Source organism: Akebia trifoliata, chromosome 6 (genome assembly GCF_017979445.1).
Source record: "Akebia trifoliata isolate Shusen 1 chromosome 6, ASM1797944v1, whole genome shotgun sequence".
NCBI lineage: Eukaryota > Viridiplantae > Streptophyta > Magnoliopsida > Ranunculales > Lardizabalaceae > Akebia > Akebia trifoliata.
This window is the reverse complement of record NC_141380.1, coordinates 9,067,651-9,095,189: the sequence shown is the minus strand read 5'-3', so window position 1 is coordinate 9,095,189 and position 27,539 is coordinate 9,067,651. Positions and strand designations below refer to the sequence as shown.

The following is a 27,539-nucleotide window of genomic DNA, read 5'->3' as shown; positions in this document are numbered from 1 at the left end:
ATAAAGTTGATACAACGAATGTTATATTTGTCCTTTCCTAGCTATTCTTCATGATTGTTGCTCCCCCAAATTGCAGACACCACCTAAACTTAAGGATGTTTAACTGTCTCACACGCGAGCACACACCGTTGGATGCTTTGTAGCTGGATGCATGCCTGCCAGTCTTTGAAGTTGTATTACTCAAAGGTCTCTGCTTAAAATTGATACGAGGGGCATATTAAGTCTTTTGAGGCTTTAAGCTGTCATTCTTATTTAAAGATCTAGGTAGTATTTCATGCTGCATTCACTATAACACATCAGTTGAAAAACAAAATTGGAAAGAAGTTCCAAACCATTCAGATTCCAGTTTCAAGATATGGATAAGTCACCCTATTGGACATAGAGAGTTGAGATGGATTGTCATAATGTACCAAAAAATAGGTGCTAAAGCAGATTTTTTTTTTCTTTCTAATTGGTAGTTTTTTTTTTTTTTTTAAACATTATTTTTTAGGCCAATTCAAACAAGCCCTAGTACTTAAACCTATCAGGTTCTATTTTCTCTTTAGTTCTTTGACTCCTGCTATTCTTAATGATAAAAAATGACAAAGTTCATCATCAGAAATGGACTCCACTTAAACTGAATGTAGGCATTATTACAACCAGGTTCCTCCAAGCATAATAGAATCTTGAAATAATTAGAATATAAGCAAAATCAATCCCACTAACTATAACCATTTTTCATTGTAATTTCCTTCTTAGATAGTGCAATGGACCCACACATTGATTGTAATGGTTAAGCAAATATTCCCCTTGAAAGAATTTTATCTGTTACATGCTTTTAAAACCAAAGCACTTCAAGATTCTCCTTAATTAAAAACCTGATGATGCATCATAAACCACACATCATATTGAACACGTATCTTCTTAGCCATCTGATGTTGAAATGAAATTAATTATTTAAAAACATGAAGGAGAACTATAATTGCTTATTCACTTAATTACTATCAAGAAAAATGATGAAAGAAGAACATCACATAAGTAGTTCCTCTACATAGAATCCTGCTTCAAAATGTGTGAAATTTATGACCAGCATAGCAAAGAGGAGCTCCTTTGCTAATTCATAGTTCAATTCTTAATAGGTTATTATCTCACTGCCTCGAAGTTGCTACACACAGGAAAAAAACCTCATTCGCACCTCCTTATTTTGCTTTCTCTGCTATTTTATCTACTAAGTTTTAAAACATTCTATCTAAACATGTTTCCCAGTCTGTTGTTGTACCCTTGTTAATGAATATTGTTCATCCAAGAAATAAAATATGACTAGGAATTATAAACCAGAGAACCATTCTCCTTCATTTCAAGATTTCGAGGTTTTACACCAAATTTTCGAAGTTTGAAGCTTTTAAGATATGGCCCCTTTAGGAAAAGAGCTACACAAATATACACAATCTCAGCAACCAATTGCTGCCCATGGTTATAATTAGTAACGAAAGCTATAATTAGATTACAATTTTTTTTTTTACTTGTTCAATGTCCCTCGACCCCGAAAAACAAGCATTAATCAGCTTCTGATCTTCATCTCCATGCACTACATGCAACCAACTCCCTGTTCATCCAGCCAAGATAGAGCGCTCCATCTCTTTCTTCAAGGCTATATTTGTTGTAGTAGTTCTCCAACAGAGTCTTGATGGTGCCATTGACCACTGAGCTCAATGGATAAGGAGTAAACCCAGCCATTGTCAACCTAGACCTCCACTTCCCATGAAGCTCGTGTCGTTCAATTCTCTCGGCCCCCTCGCACGCTATGATATTGACGACGTCTCGGGCCAGGCAGTGCTGCTCAACATTGATCCGCACCTTGTGATCCCTCGGGAGTGCCAGATCAATCGACTCGAACATAGCAGTATAATAGCCAAGTGTCTCGAGGAACCGTTGGAAGAATGGAGCAGTGTTAGTGTTAGATTCTCATGGATCAGTCCTTTACATCAGTAACACCTTCTGTAGAGATCTGAAATCGTGCTTCAGCTTCTGCAAATTAGATATTAGCAAACATCAGAAGGAAAAAACCTGTAGAATCAAGCTTCGCCTCCTTCTTCCTAACTTCGTCTCCAAGTTGGCACCTATCCAGAGCCTAAAACAACAGAGCGATTTGTTTCAGCAACTTAAGCTAATGTAAGATGTAAATAGCATCATTGATGAAGCAGATATGATGGATGTGCATAATGGGTGCAAATTGGCCGTGAGCAATCATCATATTATTTTGACCGAACTGAACCCTCATGTAATAGCATCTATGTAGAAGAGTATCCTATTGGTGAAACCTTTGTGCAAGTTAAAGTTCAACACAGTTTTTAGTATTCGTATAAATGAAAACCCACCTCCCACATCTGTTCATTAGTGTACTCTTTGAGTGGGTCGAGGTTACTTCCTAAATCGGGGAGATGTTGATACCATCTATCAGAATCTGACCAGCAGCGGCGGGTTCGACAATGCGAAAGAGTGTCTGAATTAGAGTTGATTTACCACTACCCGTTCTCCCAACAATACCCGTCTTGCACGTGAGACCCCGTAAGACAAGTGGCATGTGTGGGGCATAACGGACCTACATACATGTGGCATAGAGATTCGATATGACTAGGAGTCATGTGTACAAGTGAGCATTGCTTATGTTTGACATAGAACACATAGTACCTGCAGATCACAAATATCAACTTCTCCATTTGATGGCCAACGACTGTCTGGCCTATTTGCTTCTATAACAAGAGGAGGTTCACTTGGGATACCTGTGTACTGAAGTATTCTCTCCACAGATATAATTCTGTTCTCAACATTGCAAAGATTCCATATGACTCTGGCTTGTAACATGTTCAAATTAAGTCCATATGTCACCGCTAATCTCGCAATGCCTATAAAACAAAAGAGAAAGAAAAAAAATAGATTAATGTTCTTTCAGTGGGTCAATCGCTCATAGTGCTTCACAATGTAGCGGAACATTAGAGCTAATGCGATCAACAGCCAAAGCATACATAATTCTACAGTCACTCCAATTAGTATCATGTATTAAATAACAATAATCTAGCCATAAGAAAGCATTTGAACCAAAAGAAAGAACAATGCATACCATGAGAGGACTCAACATCCAAAATCAAATCAAGTGCATAATCATAGTAAGGGACTTGACCACTTAAGTTGCAAAGATTGAAATCGTCTTGGATGTAATCATCATCAACTTCACAGAAGAATTCATTCCCTCGAAGATTACAGAACCATGAGATCCAAGATGTGTCATCCCCATCAGATCCACTAACATCCGACTCTTCACTATCTGTTTCAGATTCCTCTCCAAATAATTTCAGCCAAGAAAATCATCACCAAATCAAAGAGAAGGATGACATCATATTTAGTTATATGTCACAAACCCAAAAAAAATTCAGTACATAAGTCAATGTGAGAATGCTCAGGAATCAGGATATGAGTTAATGTAACTTGTCCTTGTGGATGAGTAGCAACCAGTTACTCTTGTACCATTATAAAAGAAATTCAAACCAAAACAACTTAACATCAAAATACTAAGCAGTGCTGTATTTGTAGTACGGTAGAGGGATGTGAACTAACCATAATTACCTACATGAGAACATGCAGTAGTTTCTCATCAACCACAGGAATTAAAAGCTGCAGTTGGAGGAAAATAGATCTTTTCTCATCAACCATCCAATAATTGCTCCCAATCTGAAGAATCTGAAAGAGAATCTGAAAGAGAATCTGTGATAACAATATCAATGGCATGAGAGCTCTTTTATATGCCATAGTAATAAATTTCCAGTACACTTGAAGACCAACTCTGCCTTTCTCTCTCTCTTCCTCTTGAACAATCTGTGCTTTTGGCCCAGCTATCTCATCTGTTTTTTTTTTTCTTTTCTGAGTGCAATCATACACTAAGTGCAAAGAGGATTTTTGAGTGAAGTTTGTGGAGTGCAAATGGTGGCATATTTGATTTCACAATCTTCTTTTTTCAAAAATTCTATTAATTGAGAACATCATAGTCTTTATCCACAGACATTCCACTTGTGCATATTCGAGTAATCTGTGTGGTTTCTTGTAATAAAAATAATTCCCATTTATTTTTGTTAAAAACAAAATTATAGAAAAACAAAGAGTCGACCCCAAATTTTTGGGAAGGATAGAAACAAATCTCGTCACAGACCAACTCAAGCATTTGACATAGACAAATCTAACACAGTGTGCTTACTTCTTAAAGTTTTTGACCAATGACTGATTAAGGTTTGGATCTCATGGAAGCCTTAATGGATAATAATAATCTATTTCATTTTATTTAAATGACTCGGTGTGAAATCAGTCACAATCAGAGCACTAATGATCGTCCATAGTCTGTATAGTGGAAGATAAAAGCCAAATGTGCACCTTGAAATTTCATAAAATCGATTGGGTGGGTATAGAAACTAAAGGTGGGAAACAAACCCAAAATAAATAAGATAATTTTCTCTGTAACTGTATGTCTTGTAGACTATGTAATCACATACCTAGGATTAGGGTTCCTTTTCACCACTTTCTGCCCATATTTGCGCTAGCGGTACCCATCATCCAAGACGGTGATGTGAGTTTGAAGAGGAAGAAGAAGACAAAGATGGAGATCGATTTGTGTTGAAACGAGGTTAGAAACGAAGAAGTGGAAGAAGAAGACGAAGATGGAGAACTCTCTGTCGAAGAGGAAGAGAGTGAAGAAGAAGACGAAGATGTCGTTCGATCTGTCGAAGAGGAAGAGAGTGAAGAAACGAAGACGAAGATGCCGTTCGATCTGTCGAAGAGGAAGAGAGAGGAAGAGAGTGAAGAAGAAGACGAAGATGGATGGAGAATCAGATCTGAAATTTCGTTTTTATTTTTTTATTTTGTTAACGGGGAGGTAGTTCTAAATTTAGAAACTTCATCGTTTAAAATCAAATCGCGATCTGGACCGTCTATCAAGTGAATATCGAACGGCTGTCTTCGTGAGTCGCGATGTGAGTCGCATATGAGTCTTAGGAACGCGACCCTACGATACATATAGACTCACATCGCGACTCACAATTTGAACCGTTCAATTAACATCAGATCTGCGGTCTAGATTACATATGAGATTTTACAAACGAAAATTTCAAAATTTCATTTACCTCCCCGTAAAAACAATGAAGACAGAAATCAGCTCCTCTTCATAGCGTCTTCCTCCTTCCTCGTTTCTCTGCAGAAATTAGAGAAAACTTCGTATCCTTCGTCATCGCTTCTTCCTCATCGACGATTTGCGACGGTGATCTACTCCTCTTCGACAGAGATCAGATTTCTCTCTCTCTCTCTTCGCTTCTTTACTCGTCGTCGTTTATAGCTCGTCTTCTTCTTCCTCTTCTTCGTCATCTCTTTCTCTAACTTTCATTCCCTATCTATCTCGACAAACAAATCTCTCTCTTCTCTCTTCTCCTCAAACCCTAACCATCTTCATCGTTTACTCTCCGTTCATCAACGACGACGCAGATTAGGCGAACAAATCATATTTTCGCTGCTCTTCGTTTTTCCTTTTGTAACTCAAACCCCTTTCATCTCTTCTCTCTCTGTTTTTGCCCTTTTTTTTTTCTTTCTTAATTTTTTGTTCTTATTTATCGGTTACAATGGAGAGGATGATTTTCTCTGTGATGGAAGCTATGGTGGTCGAGATTGCTTTGGTTGTTGGGAAATCTCTTGTTTGGCTTCTCTTGTTAGTATAGATTTCTTTCTATTTTTCTCTGATTTTTTTTTTCTGTGTTGATGTGTTTTTATAATGTGGGGTTTGTATTTTGGGGTTCCTTATTTTTTTTGCAAACTAAGGTTTTGCACTGTTTCTAGGGCTATCTTTCAACATTGTTTTTTTTTTTTCTTTTCCCTTAAGCTTCTAGTTATTTTCCCCCTTTAGCTATGGAATTGTTATATCTGGAATGGTAATTGTTTCCTTACTTTTGAAAGATGTTATCTTGATTTAGGTTTTGAAAAGGAGCTAGAGTTCTCCTCTGATTGATAAGATTATTTAGAAAGACTATTCTAATATACAATTCTTCATGTTCAAGGTTTTGTTAATTATAATCTCAACATTATGACACTTATTCAAATATTTCAGTATTTATTTACAATTATGATTAGATTCATATAAAATCCTAAACCCAAAAAATAGAAATGTAGTGAAAAAAAAAAAGAGAGAGAGAGAGCTTCTATTGGCACCTCAACTTTTACTTATTCTCAATCATTTAATTATTTTCTTTATTTTAAATTAGGGTGTAATAAATAAAAATTGGGTGCTACTAGCAGTGGTCTTTTAAATTTTAAATATCACCCATGAAACCTAACCCAACAAGAGCCTCTCTCTCTCTCTCTCTCTCTCTCTCTCTCTCTCACACACACAGTTACATTATCAATGAATATGTGAATTACGTCCGAAGCCAACCACATCATAGACCACTGTTTTATCGGCCTCTATCATGCCATTTAGGATGTCTACTCCTCCTTATGGATGTCTGTTTCTACATATCTGATTTTTTTTTCGATTAATTTTTTTTAAAGATTTATAATTAAGACTGGAAAATCCACATGATCCCAACCATTTAAATACAAAATCCAACGGTTGAGATTTATCCTAAAAATAAGTATCTCCGAGATGTGTATTATGGAGAAACATATAAATCTTGACCGTTGGATTTTGTGCTTACACGGTTAGGATCATGGATTTTCTCATGAGTCATTCTTCACGAGTCACTGGATCCTAACCCTTATGAGATACAGTGACTCATGAAGATGATTCATGGCAACTGTTTAAATATAAAATACAACGGTTGAGATTTATCCTCAAGATAAGTATCTCTAGGATGTGTGTTATGGAGATCCCAATCCTTGTTGGATCAAGTTTTTCATTGCATTTCAATGGTAGTATCTAAAATTTTAGAAATTCAATTTCTACAAGTTATAAACAGACTTCATACCTTCAAATAAAATGTATATAATATAACTTAATTAAATTTTCACATTTATTGGATTGGGACATGGTTGATCCAATATCCGTCCTATAGTTAATCAAATCATACCTTCATTGGAACCCAAATCATAAATCTAGATCTGACTCAATGATTTACCAAGTTGACTAGGCAAATTGGTCTCATCAAGTTTTGGAGTTGAATCACCTTTGAATCCAATTGAGTCAAGTCAACTCAGTAAAACCAAGTTTTCAGTCAACTATGACAAGTTTTAAAACTATGATACAGAGGAAGAAAAATCATAATTAAGCATAGATCGTGTTATTAGTAGTTGTGAGGTTTTATATTAGCAGACTTTTTCAAGGCACCAATTAATGACACAATTAATGGTTTATATTGCCACACCAACTTTTCTATAACACATCTTTTGCTGAATAATATATCTAACCCCATCAAAATTGATTTACAAAAAATGGACGGTCCACGATTTTTCAACGTGTAAACATGGGGCTAAACATTTCGGAATGGGCTGATTTTTGGGGAGGATGATCTTCTAATCATAGAGATCATCCTCACCAAAAATCAGCCCATTCCAAAACTTTTAACCCATGTAAGACAAAAAACGTTTGTTAAAGTGTGTGGTAAAACTTAGGGTGCTGAACATTTCCCTATTTATATATATGTGGTTGGATATCGGGTCTTACCCGCACCATTTCATGCCCTGTAGCCCTATCCGAAGAGATATAAAATGAAAAAAGAAACCCTAGTTTTGTTCTTCGTCTCGTCCTCTCATTCTCTTTCTTTTTTGCAGGTAGAGACGTAGAGTTGCTCTCTCAAGTCTCCACAGCAACAGAGGAGCTAAGATGGGTCGAGTGCGCACGAAGACAGTGAAGAAATCCTCTCGACAGGTGATCGAGAGGTACTATTCGAGGATGACTTTGGATTTCCACACAAACAAGAAGATGTTAGAGGAGGTCGCAATCATCCCCTCGAAGCGTCTCCGCAACAAGATTGCTGGATTCTCAACTCATCTCATGAAACGAATCCAAAAAGGCCCAGTTCGTGGGATCTCTCTCAAACTCCAAGAAGAAGAGCGAGAGCGTCGCATGGATTTCGTACCTGATGAGTCCGCCATTAAGACTGATCTCATCGAAGTCGATAAGGAGACCATCGACATGCTTGCTGCTTTGGGTATGTCTGATCTTCCTGGTGTTGTTAAGCAGGCTGATCCCGTTTCTGCCCCGGCTTTCGGTAGGGGTGGTGCTGGTGTTCCTGGAAGGAGATACTGAGACTCCAAGCTTTTATGGGTTAGTGGTGAATTTGGTGATTTTAGTATTTTGTTTCCATTAATTAATGTGGAGATTTGAGTTTGTTTTGGACTACTACACGATTACTCTTTAGTTGTTTTGATGGTTATTTTTTGTTTTGTTTTGTTATCTAGTCACGGCAATGGAGAAAGATGGGTAATTTTCTTTAAGGAATTTTGTTATCTGGGTGTGCTTTTGATAGACTTTTTACGATACTTGTTTGGTTTGGATTGTGTGATTGCTGCGAAAACTAGGTGCTTCTCTGTTAGTGTGTTTTTTACATTTTTTTTTTTATCAACTTTGATAGTATGGGTTCAATTTGGTTTGTATGAATGTGTAATGGATTGGATTTCTTGACGTGTAGATGTGGTTTGCGCAATTTTTTGTGAGAAATGGAAAAATCTGTTTGCTTTCTTATTTTAAATTGAATTGTTTTCTTTTGAAAGTGATTGCGGTTTTGTGAGGTTATTGCTAAGGAGTCCTTCAGACAGATTCTCCCTTGTTTTTGGAAGAAAGTGTGCTTTAAGGTTGGTGGAGGTGATAGGATCCGCTTTTAGGAAGATTCTTGGTGTGGGGGATTGCCTTTTAGAGATCAATATCCTTGTCTCTTTGCTCTCTCAGAAAATGGGACAAGGGGTTTTTAGTGATTTGGGCTCCTAACTTTTGCAAGTTAGGAGTTCAGGCCTCATCTCTTATGAATTGGCATTTTATCCTTGCACCTTACCAAAAGACCGAAATATCCCTCAACCTTGTCAGGTTTGTTTTAGGAGTTGTTACCTACACTTGAAATCTAGTACATTGTAAATGGTACAGAAAATTTTACTCAAAACTTCTCATTGAAGTTTACTTCATCATTTTTACACGTATTTTCCTTCTCTTGTCCATGAAACTTTGGTTGTAGGTATTTTGTTCTCTCCTTCATTTTTACACATTTAACCTATTGTATATTGGTCATCCTCAATTTTTACACAATTAACAACAACGGAGCTCCATTATTAAGTAAATAAGCTACATTTTTACGTAACGAAGCTTCTGGTAATAGTTCCAACCTTTATATTTTACATCCATTTGTCTCATCTTCAGTAAAAAATGTTAAAGAAAAAGAGAAGTAAATAATGTTACAGTACACACGACACCTCAACATGGCACAATGATGTATATGTAACACCTTTATAAAGTTTGATATCATTAGATAATGTGCTGCATTACAAATAAATTATGCTATGGTACAAAGGTAGTACATTCCCATTTTTCAATTACATATTTTTCTCTACTAGGAATATTCTTCTTCTTCTTATCTATGTTTTCAATCTTCTTCTAAAACCTCTTCCCCATCTTCATCTTCTTCTTCTCCATATGAAATCTCCATCTTCATCTTCTTCAACTATTTCAATGAAAGCTTCAACGAAAATGGCGGTGAGGTGAGAAATATATTATATTATGAAAAAGTGTAATAATTATACCTGCAAAAGAAAGTATCACACATCTGAAATGATGTGAGACAACTCGACATGTCACGACAATATAACACGACGTCTTTATAAAGTCTGAGATCATTAGATAATGCACTGTGTTACAATATAAAGGTAATACACTTCATTACAAAGGCGCTTTCTCATTTTCGATTACATCTTCTCCGTTTGAAATCTTCTTCTGAAACCTCTTCTTCATATGAAATTTTCTTCTTCATATCTGTGTTTTCGATCTTCTTCTAAAACTTCTTTTTCATCTAAAATCTTCTTCTTTTTCGTTTGATGTCATCTTCAACTATTCTGATGGAAGCTTCAACGAAAATGGCGAAGAGTAGAGAAATATATTATATTTTTCGTCTGAAGTCATCTTCTCCTACTATTCCAATGAAAGCTTCAACGAAAATGGCGGGGAGGTGAGAGAAATCTTATTATGAAAAAGTGAAATAATTACATTTACACTTGCAAAGGACGACAATAGCAGGTTTAGCCTCAGATAAGGGTAAATGGCATTTTGGGCATGAAAATATACTTTTTGTTGAAGTGGAAGTGGTAGCTTTTGGAGGTAAACTCCTAATTCATAAGAGATGAGACCTGGACTCCTAAGCCTAAATGACTAAAAACCCCATGGGAGAATCCATTTCTTTCTTCTTATCTACGGATGGGGTAGCTTGGAACTTTGGTTTTAGGGGAGACCCTTTAATGATTGGGACTTAGAAGAGTTAAGCAAATTGATTAGAAGCTTAGAGATGGATCAAATTGCTTTGGCTTGGAAGATTGTAGAATTTGGAAGGGGTTCGAGGAATGTGATGTTTTTTGTAAAAGATTTCTACCATGCTTTTGGTAGTCATTCTTCCTTTTTCTCATGGTTATCTAGGGTAGGAAAATTCCTTCCAAAGTGTCCTTTTTCATTTGGTCGGCAGCTTTGGAGAAGTTTTTTTTTTTTTTTTTTAACTTTAGATTAGATGATCAAGAGAGGTTTTCCTCCGCCATTTTCTTTTTGCTAAGCAAGCAAGGGATTAGTGTATAATGGAGGTGAAGATGGGTTGAACCTAAGTCATGAGTTCAACTCTCCTCAAGCCTTTACCACTTAGCTAAGTGGCACCTACTTCGCCAAATTATTGCTTCCTATGCAAGGATGGGGAATCAACATATTATGTTCTTATTCATTACGAGCTTACTCAACAGATTTGATCCCATTTTATGTCCTTGTTTGGCATTGTGGGGTGCTTTCCCTCCTCAGTTAGGTCCTTGTTTCAAGTTTGGTCGCAATGGAGGTCAGCTTTTGCTAAGCCTAAGAGGATTCTTTAGAGCATTATTTCCTTTGCAGTTTGTTGGGGTATTTGGAAGGAGATGAATAGGCGAATAGCCGAAAAATAAGAAAATCGCTTGCAGAATATTATCTTGTCAATCATTGTTTTATTGTTTTTTTCGAGCGAAGGTGTTTCAAGAATTCAAAGGAGTCTTCTTTGAAGACTTCTTGGTGAGATGGGATTGGGTTTATAATTTAGTCCTTGACTAGTCACGTTGGTTGAGCTGTTTGTACCTTGCTTGCGGGTCGGTCTCCTTTACCGCCCGTATAATTTTTTTTTAATAAAGTTTTACTTACATGAGACTCACGTTGAAATGGATATGGGTTGGCTTTTCACTTGAACCAATCTGTGTTCCATTTATTTTTTTCTTGTGTATTGAGGTTTCATTGGAATGATAATTTAGATCTGATTCCCATGTATAATAGAAAACAGCATGCAAAGGAGGTTTTTTCCCCAAATTTATTTGAGGGCCTAGATTTGGGGAAGGGACTTGTTGTCGAATTGTAGAAGCAGCACTATGGCATTACTAGGGTAGTTTACTTGGATGGCACTACATAGTTTCTCTAAAACCACTGAATGAAACTCCTGTCAGCAACGATCATTGGATATGATTCCTTCTTTTGTTGTCTCTTCTCTTTTTGGTGATTATCTGTTTGTAATTCCTTATGTGCTCTTAATAATAAAATTCCTTCTTTTTCACGTTGGTGTAACTGAGGCCCTTGGTCTTCCTGGAGTCAAATGTCTTTTTTTGTATTGGACCTAAGCGTGGTATGCCACACTAACTGGCCATCTATAGAAGTGTTTAGGGGTTGTATGATGTTTCCTACATTCCATTCTATAAGTTTCATTTCCCTCTACTAGTGGACTTCTTTATATTCTGATGTAGAGTCCTTGTTGCAGCCTTTTTTTACCCATTTTATATTAACCATTTCCCAATAGAGCCTGCAAGCGTAAACAAGTTTCATGAGAAATTGGGTATAAAATTTCTTCAGGATTCGTTCGACTGACCCCAAATCTTCCTTGCAGGCTCATGTGCACCTTTCCTTACGAAAATGACTTTTATGTATTATGCCTATCTCTGGAATCTGTTTTATTATGAGGTGGTGTTTGCTTGGAATAGATTTGGTTTGTTTCTGCTAATTGGATGTACCTATGTGGTATTAGTTGTGTCTTGCGAAGATGAGGTTCTTTCTTTCGGTAAAACTGAACTCCATGATAATATGCTTTAGCTGATCAGCTTGAGTTTCATTGTGTGCATTTGTTGCCATTCATGGTTCCAAAAACTTTGTTGCTCCCAAGTAAGATGGCTACATTTGAAAAGCTACGGGAGCACTGGCACATGTTCATGTATGAAAGTAGTTGAAGGTAAAGATCTAAGACAGTATCACTTTTGAATTACGATCTCTACAGAATTTTAGAACAGACTAATAAAGGGTCATGGCAGTTGGTAGGGCTGGGTCACTATTACATTAATTATATATATTGGGGAATGTTAACAACTAATATTTCATGGGATGTTAGCATTGTCTAATGCTAATGTTCATGATCTCACAAGAACGTTAGTATTTTCCACCAATTTTTTTTCCAATGGTACCCCTCTTCATTTTATCTTTTAATGAAAAAAAACAAGGATATGTCAATCTTTTACATAATAAATACATTTATTATGTTCTTAATAAATCTATTGATTGTGAAAGTATTTAATATTAAAAAATATTTAAATCAAAAGATTAAAATACATTTTGCATTTATTATGTTAAAGATCAAAATATCCTTATTTTTTTAACAAAAGATAAGATAGGTAGGGGTATTATTAGAAAGTGAATTTGGTGGACAACGCTAACGTCCTTATGAGGTCTTGGATATTAATATTCTTTCTATATATAATAGTTATACCCTAATGCAATAAAGAACATAAACATGTTTTTTCTTCATTTTTTAAATAGGAACTTAAGTCTTGAGGACAAAATGGTTTAAAGACCATACCTAAGAGTTGAGACCTCCACCTATTTCATGAAACGTGAGAACTTTAACTTGATTAACCAAAATCGAAATAGGATTCAAATATGTTAATGGTAGGGTTTGAAAGTAATTTATTTAAAGAATAGAATCATGATATTCTTAAGAACATTCCAACAATAACAAATCCAAAGTCGTAAGATATGGTAAAATCCTAACTTCACTTCATCTTTTAATTTAGTGGTGTAAAATATTTCAATACAATTGTTGAGATTTGATTAGATTTTTAAGTGTGCACGTCCTTGATGCTCCTTGATGTGTTTGCTCACAGAACAACAAATGTTTGGCATGTGGTGTGAATAACATCAGTAATAGAGAGAGCTTCTCTCTCTTGCCTATTGTTCACATTTATTTTTTTTTAGATTTCAAATCTTAAAAAGGGTCGTTGGGCCCACATTGATTATCACATTTACAATCCAACAATAGAGCCTTTAAGATTTTATGAAAATATTCATATTCAAATATATATATATATAATATTATTTTTCGAGTTTGATCTAAGGTGTTGAAGATGGATGGTCAGTGAGCACCCAACTTTATAAATAAAATTCAACGGTGAAAAATAATTATTTTTTTTAAAGTTCATATAATTGTCCTCTACAACTCCATTGCATCAGATTGTGTTTTTGAATGTCATAAGATGATCTAATAATAAAGTTTCTTTTTTTCACTATGGACAAGAGAGAGAAAATGGCGTTAGTCAAAAACTTCGTCATATTATCAAAGTTCTAGATTTTTTTTAAAATTTTTTTTCAACTAAAATAATTGTATTTTTGTAATATAAATGCCACAATGGTAGTTTTGGATCATAGATTGTCAATAGAACAAATGTTGGTAATGATTTGATTGGGCCAACGGAATTCTAAGGGATAGATCTCATTTTGCATTTTACGGGGGTAATCCTAATTTTACCAATTTTATAGGGGGTGTTATTAAAATACCCTACTTTCTAAAATCCTTTTGAATCCATTTGGAACCATTAAGATTACTTTTTCATAAAAAATGTTATCCAGCCTCAATCCTTGATGATAGTCAACTTGTTATTTTTTGACGTGCTTTAATTATTTTTTATTATATAGGGGGCGTTCTTTTGACAAAATCCTAGATAATATTCTAGACAAAACATTTTATCTTATATGGGCTAAAATTTTTAGAATGGGCTGATTTTTTGTGAGGATGATCTCTATGGTGAGAAAGTCACCCTCACAAAAAATCAATCAATTCTGAAATTTCTAACTCTAGTTTATAAGATGAAGCATTGTGAATCGTCAATTTTTACCGTTAGTTTGGAATCACTTTTCATGGGGTTAGAAGTTTCAGAATTTGCTGATTTTTTGCGAGGATGATCTATTGACTATAGAGATCATCCTCACAAATAAAAAATAAAAAAAATCAGTCAAATCCAAAAAATTTTAGTTATATAAGATAAAGTTTTTTCTAGAATATTGTCTAGGATTTTGTCTAAAGGACACTACCCTATTATATAAATTAAGGGCACACATTAAATTGCATTAAATTCACTTTGGAAGCAATTATTTCAAGGTATTTTTGATATAAAAAAAATTAATAATTTTGAGGGCATCTTTAAGAGGAAATTCAATTTCCCAAGTATCTTCAATGCAGCTTAACGTGTGCCCTTAGGCACATGTTAACCCATCCCATAAATTAGAAGGTGGCATCTGCAAATGCACATGTATCTAAAGGGCTTATTTGTAATTTAAAGTATTAATTAAAGAATGATTGTGAAGGTATATAATAAAAAATATAATTTTATAAATTTGAAAATTAACCAACGTGATTTTAAGGAGGTACAATTGCAATTTTATTAGTTTTGATCAAAATGACCAATTAAATACTCCACTTTCTCTCTCGTAATAATAGTAAAGATATAAATCTAACTTTGTAAAATGAGTCAAGATCCCTTTGAAAAAAAAAAACACATGATCCTGATCTTTTAAATGCAAAATTCAATGGTTGAGATTTATCCTGGGGATAAGTATCTCCAGGATACTAATAAATCTCGATCATTGAATTTTGTGGTTAAAGGGTTGGGATCATATGTTTTTTTTAAGGAGTCATTCTTAGGAGTCAACGATCGCAATCGAAATTGGGCCAGAGCCACATGAATCAATGGGTTGAAATCTTTTGAACCCAACCCTATCTCTTGGACCAACCCAGGTTAATGTGCGACGGGCCCAATTGACAGCATTAGTAGTATCCATCAAAATCGTCAAAAGTCAATATAGTAGGAAAACATGTATAGATTAAAAAATAAAAATAATTAATTTATAATAAAAAAAATACGTATTTCATATATTAATTAATAACATAACACTTGAAAATGCTAAAAATTAAAAATAATATTAGATTTTTAAAAAAAATCTTGAATTAAATCATGACCAACGTGATTTTTTGAAAAATCAGAGATCTCTTCAAAAACAGATTTTTGTGACAATGACTGTGGGCCACTTTGCAGGTGAAACCTATAAATTCACAGAACCTACAGAATCAAATGCAGCAGTAAACATTGGCGGGAAAGTGCAACAACAGAGTAATGCACTCTGCCCATCACATAGGATTAGAAGTCTCCAACAAACTAAACCTAAATCTAAACTTAAACCAACAAGTCTTAACTGTGTTGGAGAAATGCAATCGTCTCAACCATCTCAAACAACTCCAAGCCTTTCTTATAACATTTGGCCATGGTCAGACTCAATTCTTCGCCTTCAAGCTTGTCCGCTTCTGTGTCCTCTCCCTCGCCAATCTCGATTACGCTCGATTCATCTTCGACCATCTCAATTCCCCCAATGTCTACCTTTACACCGCCATGATCACCGCCTATGCCTCTCATCCTTCTTACCACAATTCAAGCATTTTTTTATATACAGACATGGTTCGTCGAGGCCGCCCTCGACCCAACCATTTTATCTACCCCCATGTCTTGAAATGCTGTTCGGCAATGTCGGAATCTCATGGGACTAGATCCTTACATACCCAGATTTTAAAATTGGGTTTTGGTGGGTACCCAGTTGTGCAAACAGCTCTTGTTGATTCTTATTTGAGGTGTTGTTCAGATATCGTTGTTGCTCGTAAACTGTTTGATGAAATGTCTGAGAGAAATGTTGTGTCTTGGACTGCTATGATTTCGGGGTACACGAGGCTTGGGGAGATTGGGAATGCTATGTTGCTTTTTGAAGAGATGACTCGGAGGGATGTTCCATGTTGGAATGCTGTTATTGCTGGATGCACACAGAACGGATTGTTCTTGGAAGCGATATCATTTTTTAGAAGAATGATTGGAGTTGGAGAGAGGGCCCACCATCACGATCGGAAGCCGAATCATGTTACGGTTGTGTGTGTGCTCTCGGCATCCGGTCACCTCGGTATGCTTCACCTAGGGAGATGGATCCATGGATACATCTATAGGAACAATCTTGGTCCTAATTCATTCATCTCAAATGCTCTTATAGATATGTATGGAAAATGTGGGAGCTTAACGGAAGCACGACGGGTTTTTGATCGAACATCCAATAGAAGCGTGACATCATGGAACTCCATGATTAATTGTCTTGCACTACATGGTCAAAGTGAGAGAGCAATATGTGTCTTTGACGAGATGATGGAATGTGGAGGTGTAGTTAGGCCAGATGGGGTCACCTTCGTCGGCTTATTGAATGCTTGTACACATGGGGGGTTGGTTAACCAAGGTTGCGAGTTTTTCACTTTAATGACTCGAGATTACGCGATTGAGCCTGAGATTGAGCATTATGGTTGTCTGATAGACCTTCTTGGTCGAGCGGGTCAGTTTGAAGAAGCTTTGGGAGTTATAAGGGGAATGAGGATTAAGCCCGATGAGGTAGTTTGGGGTTCTTTGCTAAATGGTTGTAAGATACATGGACGTATGGATTTGGCTGAGTTTTCTGTTACAAAACTGATTGAGATTGATCCGAATAATGCGGGCTATGGTATAATGTTGGCAAATATATATGGTGAATTGGGAAAGTGGGATGAGGTGGGGAAAGTGAGGAAGAGTTTGAAGGAACGGGGAGTGCAAAAGACACCTGGATGTAGTTGGATCGAGATTGATAAGCACGTTCATCAATTTTACTCGGCAGATAAGATGCACCCTGAAACAGTAGAGATATATAAGATTCTCGATGGTTTAGTTGGTTTGTTTTAGTTTAGAAGTGCAAGCTTTATCTCTCACAAATGTCAGCGAGGGTGTTGTCAATGCAGAGTTCAAATTATGAAACATTAATCTTCATGTTTCCAGTCTCTTACTCATCGTGAACCTATGTTACCTACAAAATCAATGGGAGGAAACTATCGTACAATGCGAGTGGTGAATTGGTCGTGGGTTCAAATAATATATGAACCGTCGTAATTATCACTCTTATCCAAAAATGTGAGGTTGGATTAATGGATATCATTCCTCCATTCAATTATGTGAAATAAAGGTTCGAGATTCATGTTAGGTGGTGGTGAAGTTTTTATACCTGCGGCCAACTTGATGTAACCCTCCTTTATCTGGACTTGGGACTTACAATGTAGTGTAAAAGCAGCACTATGAGTGGAATTAAATTATATATGAATGTGACAATTATAAAAGAATTAGACTGAAAAAATAGTCTGATATAGTTCGTTGGTCAGACTAAAATTCCATATGGTTAGGTGGGAGAGAACCACAATTGTTTCACTGGTCAAAGTTTTGGATAAAAGGTAGGGGACAAGATGGCTGGTATAATCTGACAGGGTACAAGAGCTTTTCTTTCACGTTTCATGATCACAATGACATGTTACATAAGTAGGATTCGTGCTGATGAGGCCAGAGTCCATTGCTTCAAATCAAATTTTGTTACAAGATGAGTGATTAATCTAGCCAATTTTCTCTCTTTTTTTTGTTTTCAGCCGAAGTTTGTTATATGTATTTGATTCGCACTATACTTTTTGATTAAGCTCTACTTTTTCTTCTAATTTGGTGAAAAAGCAGTGGCTTTGTGCGATAAATGGACTGACATGGTTTTATAAGTTTCAGTTTTTAGATTTGATCTCAAGGATTTTTCTCTATGTAGTTCTCTTTATCAACAATAATATCTTGTTTCAGTGGTTCAATGCACAGGTGGCTTGGGTCATTGTTACTGCAATCCAAATGCAAATTAGCGAAAGCTAGGGCTGCAACTTGGGCAGGCCAAACTCAAACCGATGGATTCAACCCTATTGGAAATAATGTAGTTTCTTTCTGTTTGTTAGTTTTCTATTGAAATGTATTTCTAGAACAAGTAATTGGAAATTTAATATTTATTCTACATACTACTTATCTTTATGGAAGTCCTTATAGCTTATAAAAAAAAGTCATTATCACTAAAAGATTATCTAATATTAATGAGGAATGAGCCAACCTGACTTGGGTTGAGTATTTCATGCCTGAGTTTGGGTCAGGCGTTGATATAGGTTGTCAAGTGTGGGTTGGACATGGGTTGATCCCAATCCAATCCAATCCACCCAAGTTGCAGCCCTAGTAAAGGGGAGGACCCCAACTAGTTGTGATGGCACTGGTGGAGATTTAATGCTGAGATCTCCCGCAAAGAAGGGGTACACTTACTACCTATACAGATCGACTTATCTGGATTTGGATCATGTGACATGTTCTTATTGGTCACAATCATCTGGGCCTTATCTCAACTATTTGGGTCAGTGAAATTAATGCAAAAAAGATACCCATCACAAGTATTAAATGGTATTCTTCGTCACTTGACGCAGCCCTCCATCTCTCAGGAGTGGGACTGACAATGCAAGCTTAAGAGTGAAGAAATGAAGTGCACCCGACAATGGAATTGTTTGAAGGAGGTGTCATATGGAGCAGTATTCAATGGGCCATATTCCTTATTCATAATGGCACATTATTAATGAACTACCATCTTACCTTGTTTGTGAGGAAACACATGGTTGGTTGGATAATTGAATGACCGGATCACTTGCATTCATTTGCCCAATCAACATCATTACTGTCAACCATTAGCTCATGTGGACCCAAAAACACTAGCAACACTTCAAATCTCGGAAGAACCCTCTCCTTTTGGATTACACACACGTTTCCAAAGAAGTGAGGTATTCCAAATATCAACGAAAAGTGGGTACGAATCATCTTTAGTGTTTTTTTTCTTGTAGTTCCTTTCTAATCTGATCCTAATCATAATTAATACATGAGTAATGAATTAGATTTTATTTTTCAACTTTGACATCTCCACTGTTAAAAGAGTACTATAGGGAATTGTAGGAAAAAAAAAAACAATACAAAGGATCCCACTTCAAAATTTTTGTAGAACCCTCTACTTTGACTTACATGTTGGCGTTACCAAGGAGGTATTCCAAAATTTCAATGAAAAACTAGGTGCATGAAATAAATACAGAAAGCAACCTGCCTTCTAACGAGGAGGGTTCCTCCAAAATTTTGGCCACTTCAAAGTTGGACTCCATGTGGACAATTCTAACTCTAACTCTCTCTCACGCACACACACAAAGAGGAGGTAATCTAACTCTTTTTAAAACACATCAATCGGTAGAAATGAATTTGGTGTTTGGGATGTGAAATAATCATTCTATTTTTGGAATGACTGCACATCCCCACCCTTTTGATTTCTTCTTCTCTGAATGATGGGTTTCTATTTCAATGAGAAAATCATTTTGAGCTCAAAAAGAACGCTGTCTGTGTCATATCGACATCACGTCTTCGAATTGGCTTCCACACCTCTTTTTAACTTGTTCTTGTCTTATATGATGTATTACATATACATTGTTGTGGCAACAAAAGCTTTGAAAAGAAAAATGAAAAAAAAGGAGAGAGAGAGAGAGAGAGAAAGATATGATATAACAACCTTGTCTACAATATAGAAATACTTTTCCTTACCAAGACAACACCATTTATTAATTTGAAATTTAGAAAAACTGCAACCCCCAACATATAAATTCCACTAATTCAACACTGATTCAATGACCTCCACCGAGCACAACCGTGGGGAAAGCCGTGTTAGTCGTGCTGTAACCCCCATCAATAACAAGGTTGAGCCCGCTCACATATCTAGACTCATCACTACCAAGATACACCGCTGCCTGCGCCACATCCTCCACCTTATGTGTCACCCCTTTTAAATTCGCTGACCGATTCACCAATTCCTCGACCTGGCTTGCCTCTGCGCCGAACAATTTCATTAGCATTGGAGATGCAATTACAAAGGGAGAAATGCAATTAACTCTAATCCCATATTGCCCCATTTCGACACATAAATTCTTTGTCAATCCTACAACGGCATGCTTTGATGCAGTATAAGCGTGCGGAACATTAATACCACCAATGATCGAAGAAACGCTAGAGGTGAAAATTATACTTCCCGACTTCCTCGGGATCATCACCCTTGCAGCATGTTTGGCACCCAAGAATGCACCATAGACATTAACATCAAGGACTCTTTTAAAATTCTCATTGTCAACGTTCACAACGTGATCAGGAATTTCGCCCGAAATGCCAGCATTATTGAACATGATATCTAGCTTCCCATACTTAGAGATTGTGGTATCGATAACATTAGCAACATCTTCATCTTTCGTGACATTGCAATGGATGAATGAGATAATGTTATCTGACCCAATTTCTTTACAAAGAGAATGTCCTAGATCGTCTTGGACGTCCGCAATAACTACTTTTGCACCATATCGAACGAACATCCTCGCCGCGCTCTCACCGATCCCACTGGCCCCGCCTGTTATAATTGCAACCTTACCTTCTAATCTGCAAAGATCAGATAATATTAATTTCATAGTTTTTGCTAATCTAATTAAATGGAAGAACAAAATTATCAACTTAAAGAGGGGAAAAAAAAAATCTAGATTTAGTCTATTGGGGACAAAGTTAAGCTTGCATCCAAACAAAGTCTTAAGGTTACCTTAGAGTGGAGGGAGCTTCCATTGCTACCAAGATGTGTGAAATTGAAGACTTGGGCTCTCGGCTTTTATAATGCAAGGCTCTTCAACGACTTGTGATTGGCTGATGTTCACGGCTGCCAGACTAATATTTGTCCAGCAAGATAACCTAATTAATTAATAAATTTTCACCGAAAACAAAATCTTATTGGATCGTTTTCATCTTTTCCTTTTCAGCTATTATTAGTAAAAGTTCGACTTTAAAGTGGCCCGCCCATTTAAAGATTTTCGACAAATCCACTCCTTTATCTGACACGTGTCATCTTAATTTTGGATACCTTATCAAAATCCATCATATTCAACATCTCTAAAAATTCTATCTTATTCTTGATAATTGAACGTTGAACAAAATGTTATTTTGAGCAAGAAAGGTGAAAATATTATCATATTTCACAATTAATTGATAAATCTCCAATTAATTCCTCAATTCGTGAATTTGATATGCTAGCCTAGGCTTTTATTCCTACCATTTTATGAAGAGTCCCACTAGCCTTACAAAGTTAGTAAGGATTTCACCCTCATTAAGAGTCCTTGGGCTCACCTTTTGGCATCTAAAAACATGATTCGATGCTTCAGGTTGTAGAGGACAAATGTCTATGAACTTTGAAAAAAAATTTCATAAAAAATTAATTTTCACCGTTGAAATATAATTTTAAGTTTGGAAATTATGTGGAAGTTCGGTAGCCGTCCATTTTCAAAACCTTGCATCAAACTCAAAAGAAATTATTTTTCAAAAAAAAAAAAAATTAGTAAGAGTTTTTTGAAGAAACTCAAAAGGCTGTAATGTTGGATCATTTTTGTGATTACTCATTTGAGCAAAACGACGTTTAATAAGACTTCAAATCTTACTAAATTAGTAAGGAAAATATTTTGAAAACGCAGAGATATCTCAGAAAAATATTTAGGCCCATGTGTCGTATAAAGGAGAATCCCTTTAAAGGACGCTGGCAGCAAATCCAATGGGACATTTTTTTTTTATAGTAAGACTAGCCTGAGTAGCTTAGTAAGATTTTAAATCTTAGTAAGGGTTGTGAACACATATTGTGTCATCCAAAAACCGATGCCACAAAGACAGACTATAAAAAGTTAAGAATTTTGAAAAAAAAAAATTATTCTGTTAATTTTCATGAATGAATTTTAATTTTAAATTTGAGAGTTCAGTAACCGTCTATTTTCAACACCTACTTTGAATTTGTTTTTCGAATATGAGGTTTCCATGAAATCTAGAAAGCAATGGTGTTGGATTGCCAATATGGTAATCTATGTGGGTCCAACGACCCTTAGTAAGATTTGAAATCCTATGAAGTTAGTAAGGAAAGTGTTTTTCTATATATATGTAGATGACACTTTGGGCGATGGGGGTGGAGTGGATAAAATTAATGAGATGTTGGAGATTGTAGTTGACGGATTTGATATTAAGTGATGGGGCCGATATTAAAGAGTGTGGACTCTGAGGAAGAAAATTCTACTATTATATCTTCTTTACCCATGTTAGGGTTTAAATGCTTGACCAAGAAAAAAAGAATTTTTTTTGCAATTTTCACACTCTCAACCCTAAATCTTTGGAATGCAGTTGGATTGTTTGGTGGTAGAAATATGATGATTCCTAATTATAGTAGTCACATTGATATCATCAGATATCCCAAAGAGGAGGATCGGATCAAGTCCAAATCGTTTGGAAGGTGCAACCATGAACGAGCAAATAAAGAAACGAGTAGAAACATACAATAAAAATACATAAAATAAATAATAGAAAACAACTAGTAATTTTATTGATATGACCACTTCAAGGGGATTGAAACTCGTTATAATTTTTATTTTTCTTTGATAATCAAATGTCCTTGTAGATAGCGGACCGGCTGTATCTAGGCTTTACCCAGTCCATCGACCATGGTCTTGTCCAAGGACTCGTCTTGGGGCACCTGCAACGCCTGCACATCACACGCATCAAGTAAGTGAGGAAACGCCCTCGGGGGTTGCCCTTGAGGAATTAATGCATATACTAGGTATCAAACTCACAAGCTACGGTCCAAAATTGCCATGGAGCCAACCCCTTGGGTTTTACTGTAAGTGGTATCGCCCCGACAAGAAAGTTACAGCTTTCTCTTCAAGGTAAGAAAACCTCCTAAAGGATTTCTATCAAATATTTCTTTTCTTCTCCCTAACCTAAACCCTAAACCCTATACCTTAATTAATAATCTATTTCTCAAAAGATAAGATTGGTGGTAAATCTATCACATCCTTGATCAAATATTGAAGAATCATAATCAAATACACAACTTAATCTTATTAAATAGTATATAAGATATTATTTACTAAATATGATAAATACTAATTTTATTTAACTACTAAATAGGAATCATAACCCTCCACCACCTTTTAAAGAAACATTGTCCTCAAAGTTAACTTGAAAATTCGTTGTAGGATCTTCAAATCTTTCAGTGATCACAATCAAATTTTCAAGTCTTATAGTCTTTAAATCATCACATAAATGTAGTATACTTCTCAAATAATAGCAAAAGCAAAGGGGAAAAGCTATGAGATGGTTATCTTCCATCCTTTGGTTTTCAGACCATTCTTGTCAAACATGGATTCCACTAGGATTGTCAATGGATCGGATCAAATTCAAAATCCGATCCATTCCAATCTGATAACTTCGGGTCTAGCTCGATGTTTTGGATTCTGATAAGGATCCAATCCGATGAGGTTTCGATCTAATATCTTATTGGATTGGATCTAGATCAACCATGTCTATGAAGTTTATTTAGATTTTGTACATAAAATCGGATTTGGCCTGATCCGATTGTTAATGGATCGGATTTCGATCTTAATATTGAGTTATGATATTTAAAAAACTGATCTGATAAGGGTTTGATCCGATACTTATCGAATCGGTACCAAATCAATCTTGATCTAATCCCAACTTGATCCATTAACAACCCTAGAATCCACAACCTTTAGCCAAGAAAGTGCTCTGATACCATTCGTTACAAACTTGAAAATCAAAATACATTAAAATAGATTACTATAAACTATTTTATTGATATGACCACTTCGAATGGGGTCAAACCTACTTATATCTTATCTCTTCGAGATGGCAAGACCTTTTAAATGATTTCTCTCAAATACTAATTTATAGGTTACTTTTCAAAAGATAATATTAGAAGGTAAATTTATCACATCCTTAATCAAATCTTCAAGAATCCTAATCAAATACAACGTAATCTCATTAAATAGGACATTACTTACTAAATAGGGATCGTAATAAAATAAAATAAAACAAGGAAAAATTCTTATCCCAAAGATATGGGATCGGCTAATTAGAAGAGGCATTCAAAAAATTAAAGAAGAAAGATATGTCTCTTGATCATAGTCAAATAAAATAATAGAAAATTTATGAGGAAAGAAAGATGGCTAAAGGGAGAGATAAAAAAAAATAAATTTACATTGATTCCTTGAAGTGAAGTTCTAAATATTGTGAGATTCCCTCTAATTTGTGTGTCAAGAGTGCCTTTGATTGGCATTCAACTACATGAATTTTGAGACAAAAGGATGCCTTGTACACAAATCTCAAGGGCCCTGAATTTCTCATAAGTTAGCTTGATCCGTGATTTCTAATTATTTGAATTCGAGTGATAAATAAATTATTCTTTATGATATTAGAGTTATTAGGCATGTATACCCAACTACCTATAAAATGTGCCAAGGGTTTGTCCCTTTTCAACCATGATGGAAAGTGATTGAATAAATTGTGATATAAAAAGAACCGTGATAATATGACGCTCCCCTCTAACAAATGCCCCCTATGCCCCCATCACAGAACCATAGATCTAATGCATTGGGATACACAAAAAAATATTTATGATTCTACATATCCTGAGGAAAATGATATTTGGTTTTGTGATGGGGGCATCATATTATCACGACTCATAAAAATGCACAAGTCAATGGACACTCTCTGTGACGCCCCAAAATCCAAATCTACGACCTGACTCATAACCTGTGAGTTAAGATGTAAATCTGAATATCGAAGGTTAGAAAATTATAAATTATTTAAGATATTAAAAATATATATGCGATTTTAATAAAAAAGATTTCACGATTAACACTTAAAAACTTTTTATAACAGTCAATAGTAGAAGTGAACATTAGTAATCTAAAATGTATGATTTTATTCAATTATTGAGACACCTTGAAATGATGCATTCACTAAACTGTTAGATTCTCAACTCAATTTATTTTTCATAAAAAATATAATAGTCACACGTTATAGAAGAAAATATAAGAAAAAATTTCAGAAAAAATTAACAAATATGTGATGTCCCATTGTGGACAAAACATACCCATTTTAAAGAAATGATCGCTGTGAATTACAAGTTTAGGATTTTCTTATTTTTGGGTTGGAAAGATAACACATAATCCTAAAAATTTCTTATTTTTGACTATTTCCAGAAAAAGAATATTTCTGAGAGAAAAATGGGCCGAAATATAGTTCATTTGCAAAGATAGCAGAATTTCATATTTGTATAGTTTATTTATAAAAAACATATAAAATTTAAAACTCATTCAATTTAAACGATTTTGCCCATTTTGAAAATATCTTTTTTCCCATATCTAATCACTATTGTAGCATATTTTAAAAATAAGAATTTATTAGATAAAATATAAATAAGATCTAATCCAATCAATGTTCGGAATAAAATAATAAAAATCATCATTTTTATTCATTATCCACATAATTTAATAAAACAATCCAAACATTCCTCTGGGGATGATTTATCACATCGGATTCAAAAAATAAAATAAAATAAAAATAAATAAATTCCCAAAAGGTTTATTATTTCACATAATTTATTTCGAGACAAATCAAGATTGAAGTAAGATAAATATAAAAATGCATTTTTTTTGTAACTCGACTAAGATACCTCCTCAAGATGAGTATCTAGAAAATTTTGAATAAACAACGTAAGAAAAATCTTCATATGTACCACTATCCTCACTAATGATTTAATCGAAATAATAACCATATCGAGTAAATGAAGAATATTATATATCTTCTATTATGCACTAATATAAAAATTAAATAAATAAAATAAAATATACTATGCAATGATAATTCATGAAAAGGTCTCACCTACATACCATAGGGTCTTCCACAGAACGTTTGGAGCCTTTCACCCTAAGGCACTATGACTCCTTCTTCCTCAATCAGTGTTTTTACCAATTTATTACGTTAATGCCAAAAATATCACTTTTCAAACCTCATTATCATGATTCATTCATCATTAATGAATTCTTCTCCCATAAATGGCATATAAAAAAACACTCATAATATTTCTTATATTAATAAAAGATGTACAAGAAACTTTTAAAAAAATAAGATAACACTTATAACGAAAAGATCAAGAAAAAGTATAGGCATGCAATTATCTAATATTTTGGTATGGAAATAAAGTATGTTTTATACCTTGATTAGATGAAGAACTTCCATGTTTCGCTCGAGAGCAAATGATTTTAACATATAGAAGTTCTAGGAACTTCTCCAATGGTGTTTTTCCAATAAATAATAGTGTTTTTCTAAGTATTCTGGAGTAGGGTTAGATGAGCACAAATTTGAGAAGACTTCTAGTTAAAAGTTTATTTTTTTCATCCCTCAATAGTAACAAAGGTTCCCAACAAATTGGTGTGACATTGATCCTACAGTTTGCACTCATTTAGGTTAAAATACTTCATATCTCATCATGGCCATTGATTATTGATTTTGGAGTCACATGGAAACATCTTAAAGTTAAATATAATCAAACAATAGTAATAAAACACATGTCATATTTTGAATAAAAATTAATAAGGTTTGATGCAATAGGAAAGCAACACATGGAATAAGGGATTTTAAAATTATCAAATTTATGGGATAAGCATCAATTAACCACCCTATTTTCTCTTCCACAATTCAAAAACAATTTAAAATTCAAAAAGAATATGTTGAGGTACTTTGAATTTAGAAAATTTTCAAAAAAATCCCTTCTCGTTGGACCTCTAGTAAAAAAACTAAAATATATATTTTTTTAATTTCTCAACTTTTAACCAATAAGACCATTAATATCATCATACTATTTTTAAAATTTTATTCTATAACATATCATGATAAAATATAAGATTATCTCAAAGTGAGTCATATAGAAAATAAAGAAGACATAAAAAATATGTGAAGGGCAAAATAGTTCAAAAATCTTCTATCTCCTAAAATTTAATAAATCTGATATGTTTTCTAAAATTATATTCTAAGCATCTTTCATATTTTAGTCGATATGAAAATTTGATATTTGGATGCTCAAAAATACAAATTACTCAAATAGAAATGATGATTACATTCCTAATATATAAAAAAAAAATCTTATTTTTCAATTAAATTATGATTTTCCATATTCAAAGGTTTATCAAACTCATGTAAAAAGATAAATATGTTTCTAATAATGATATTTTCAAATT

General features: G+C 34.8%; 3 protein-coding genes and 1 long non-coding RNA gene across 4 annotated transcripts; 2 read left to right on the top strand and 2 right to left on the bottom strand.

Annotated features, from left to right (window-relative positions):
* Nucleotides 1-2,451: 2,451 nt before the first annotated feature.
* Nucleotides 2,452-3,664, bottom strand: LOC147400124 (uncharacterized). The gene is made up of 3 exons (XR_015179188.1): nt 3,101-3,664; nt 2,671-2,885; nt 2,452-2,581 (listed from the first exon to the last, which is right to left on the bottom strand). It is a non-coding gene; the product is annotated as an uncharacterized LOC147400124 (long non-coding RNA).
* Nucleotides 3,665-7,732: 4,068 nt separating this feature from the next.
* On the top strand, nt 7,733-8,442 carry LOC147400123 (small ribosomal subunit protein eS17). Its single transcript, XM_086445727.1, has one exon. The coding sequence runs from the start codon at nt 7,829-7,831 to the stop codon at nt 8,252-8,254; it is 426 nt and encodes a 141-aa protein (XP_086301853.1). The 5' UTR covers nt 7,733-7,828; the 3' UTR covers nt 8,255-8,442.
* A 144-nt stretch (nt 8,443-8,586) lies between these two features.
* Nucleotides 8,587-18,423, top strand: LOC147400122 (Pentatricopeptide repeat (PPR) superfamily protein). Its single transcript, XM_086445726.1, has 2 exons — nt 8,587-12,419; nt 15,550-18,423. The coding sequence occupies exon 2, from the start codon at nt 15,628-15,630 to the stop codon at nt 17,251-17,253; it is 1,626 nt and encodes a 541-aa protein (XP_086301852.1). The 5' UTR covers nt 8,587-12,419; nt 15,550-15,627; the 3' UTR covers nt 17,254-18,423.
* A 1,497-nt stretch (nt 18,424-19,920) lies between these two features.
* On the bottom strand, nt 19,921-21,151 carry LOC147400121 (secoisolariciresinol dehydrogenase-like). Its single transcript, XM_086445725.1, has 2 exons — nt 21,014-21,151; nt 19,921-20,859 (listed from the first exon to the last, which is right to left on the bottom strand). The coding sequence occupies exons 1-2, from the start codon at nt 21,034-21,036 to the stop codon at nt 20,061-20,063; spliced, it is 822 nt and encodes a 273-aa protein (XP_086301851.1). The 5' UTR covers nt 21,037-21,151; the 3' UTR covers nt 19,921-20,060.
* Nucleotides 21,152-27,539: the final 6,388 nt, after the last annotated feature.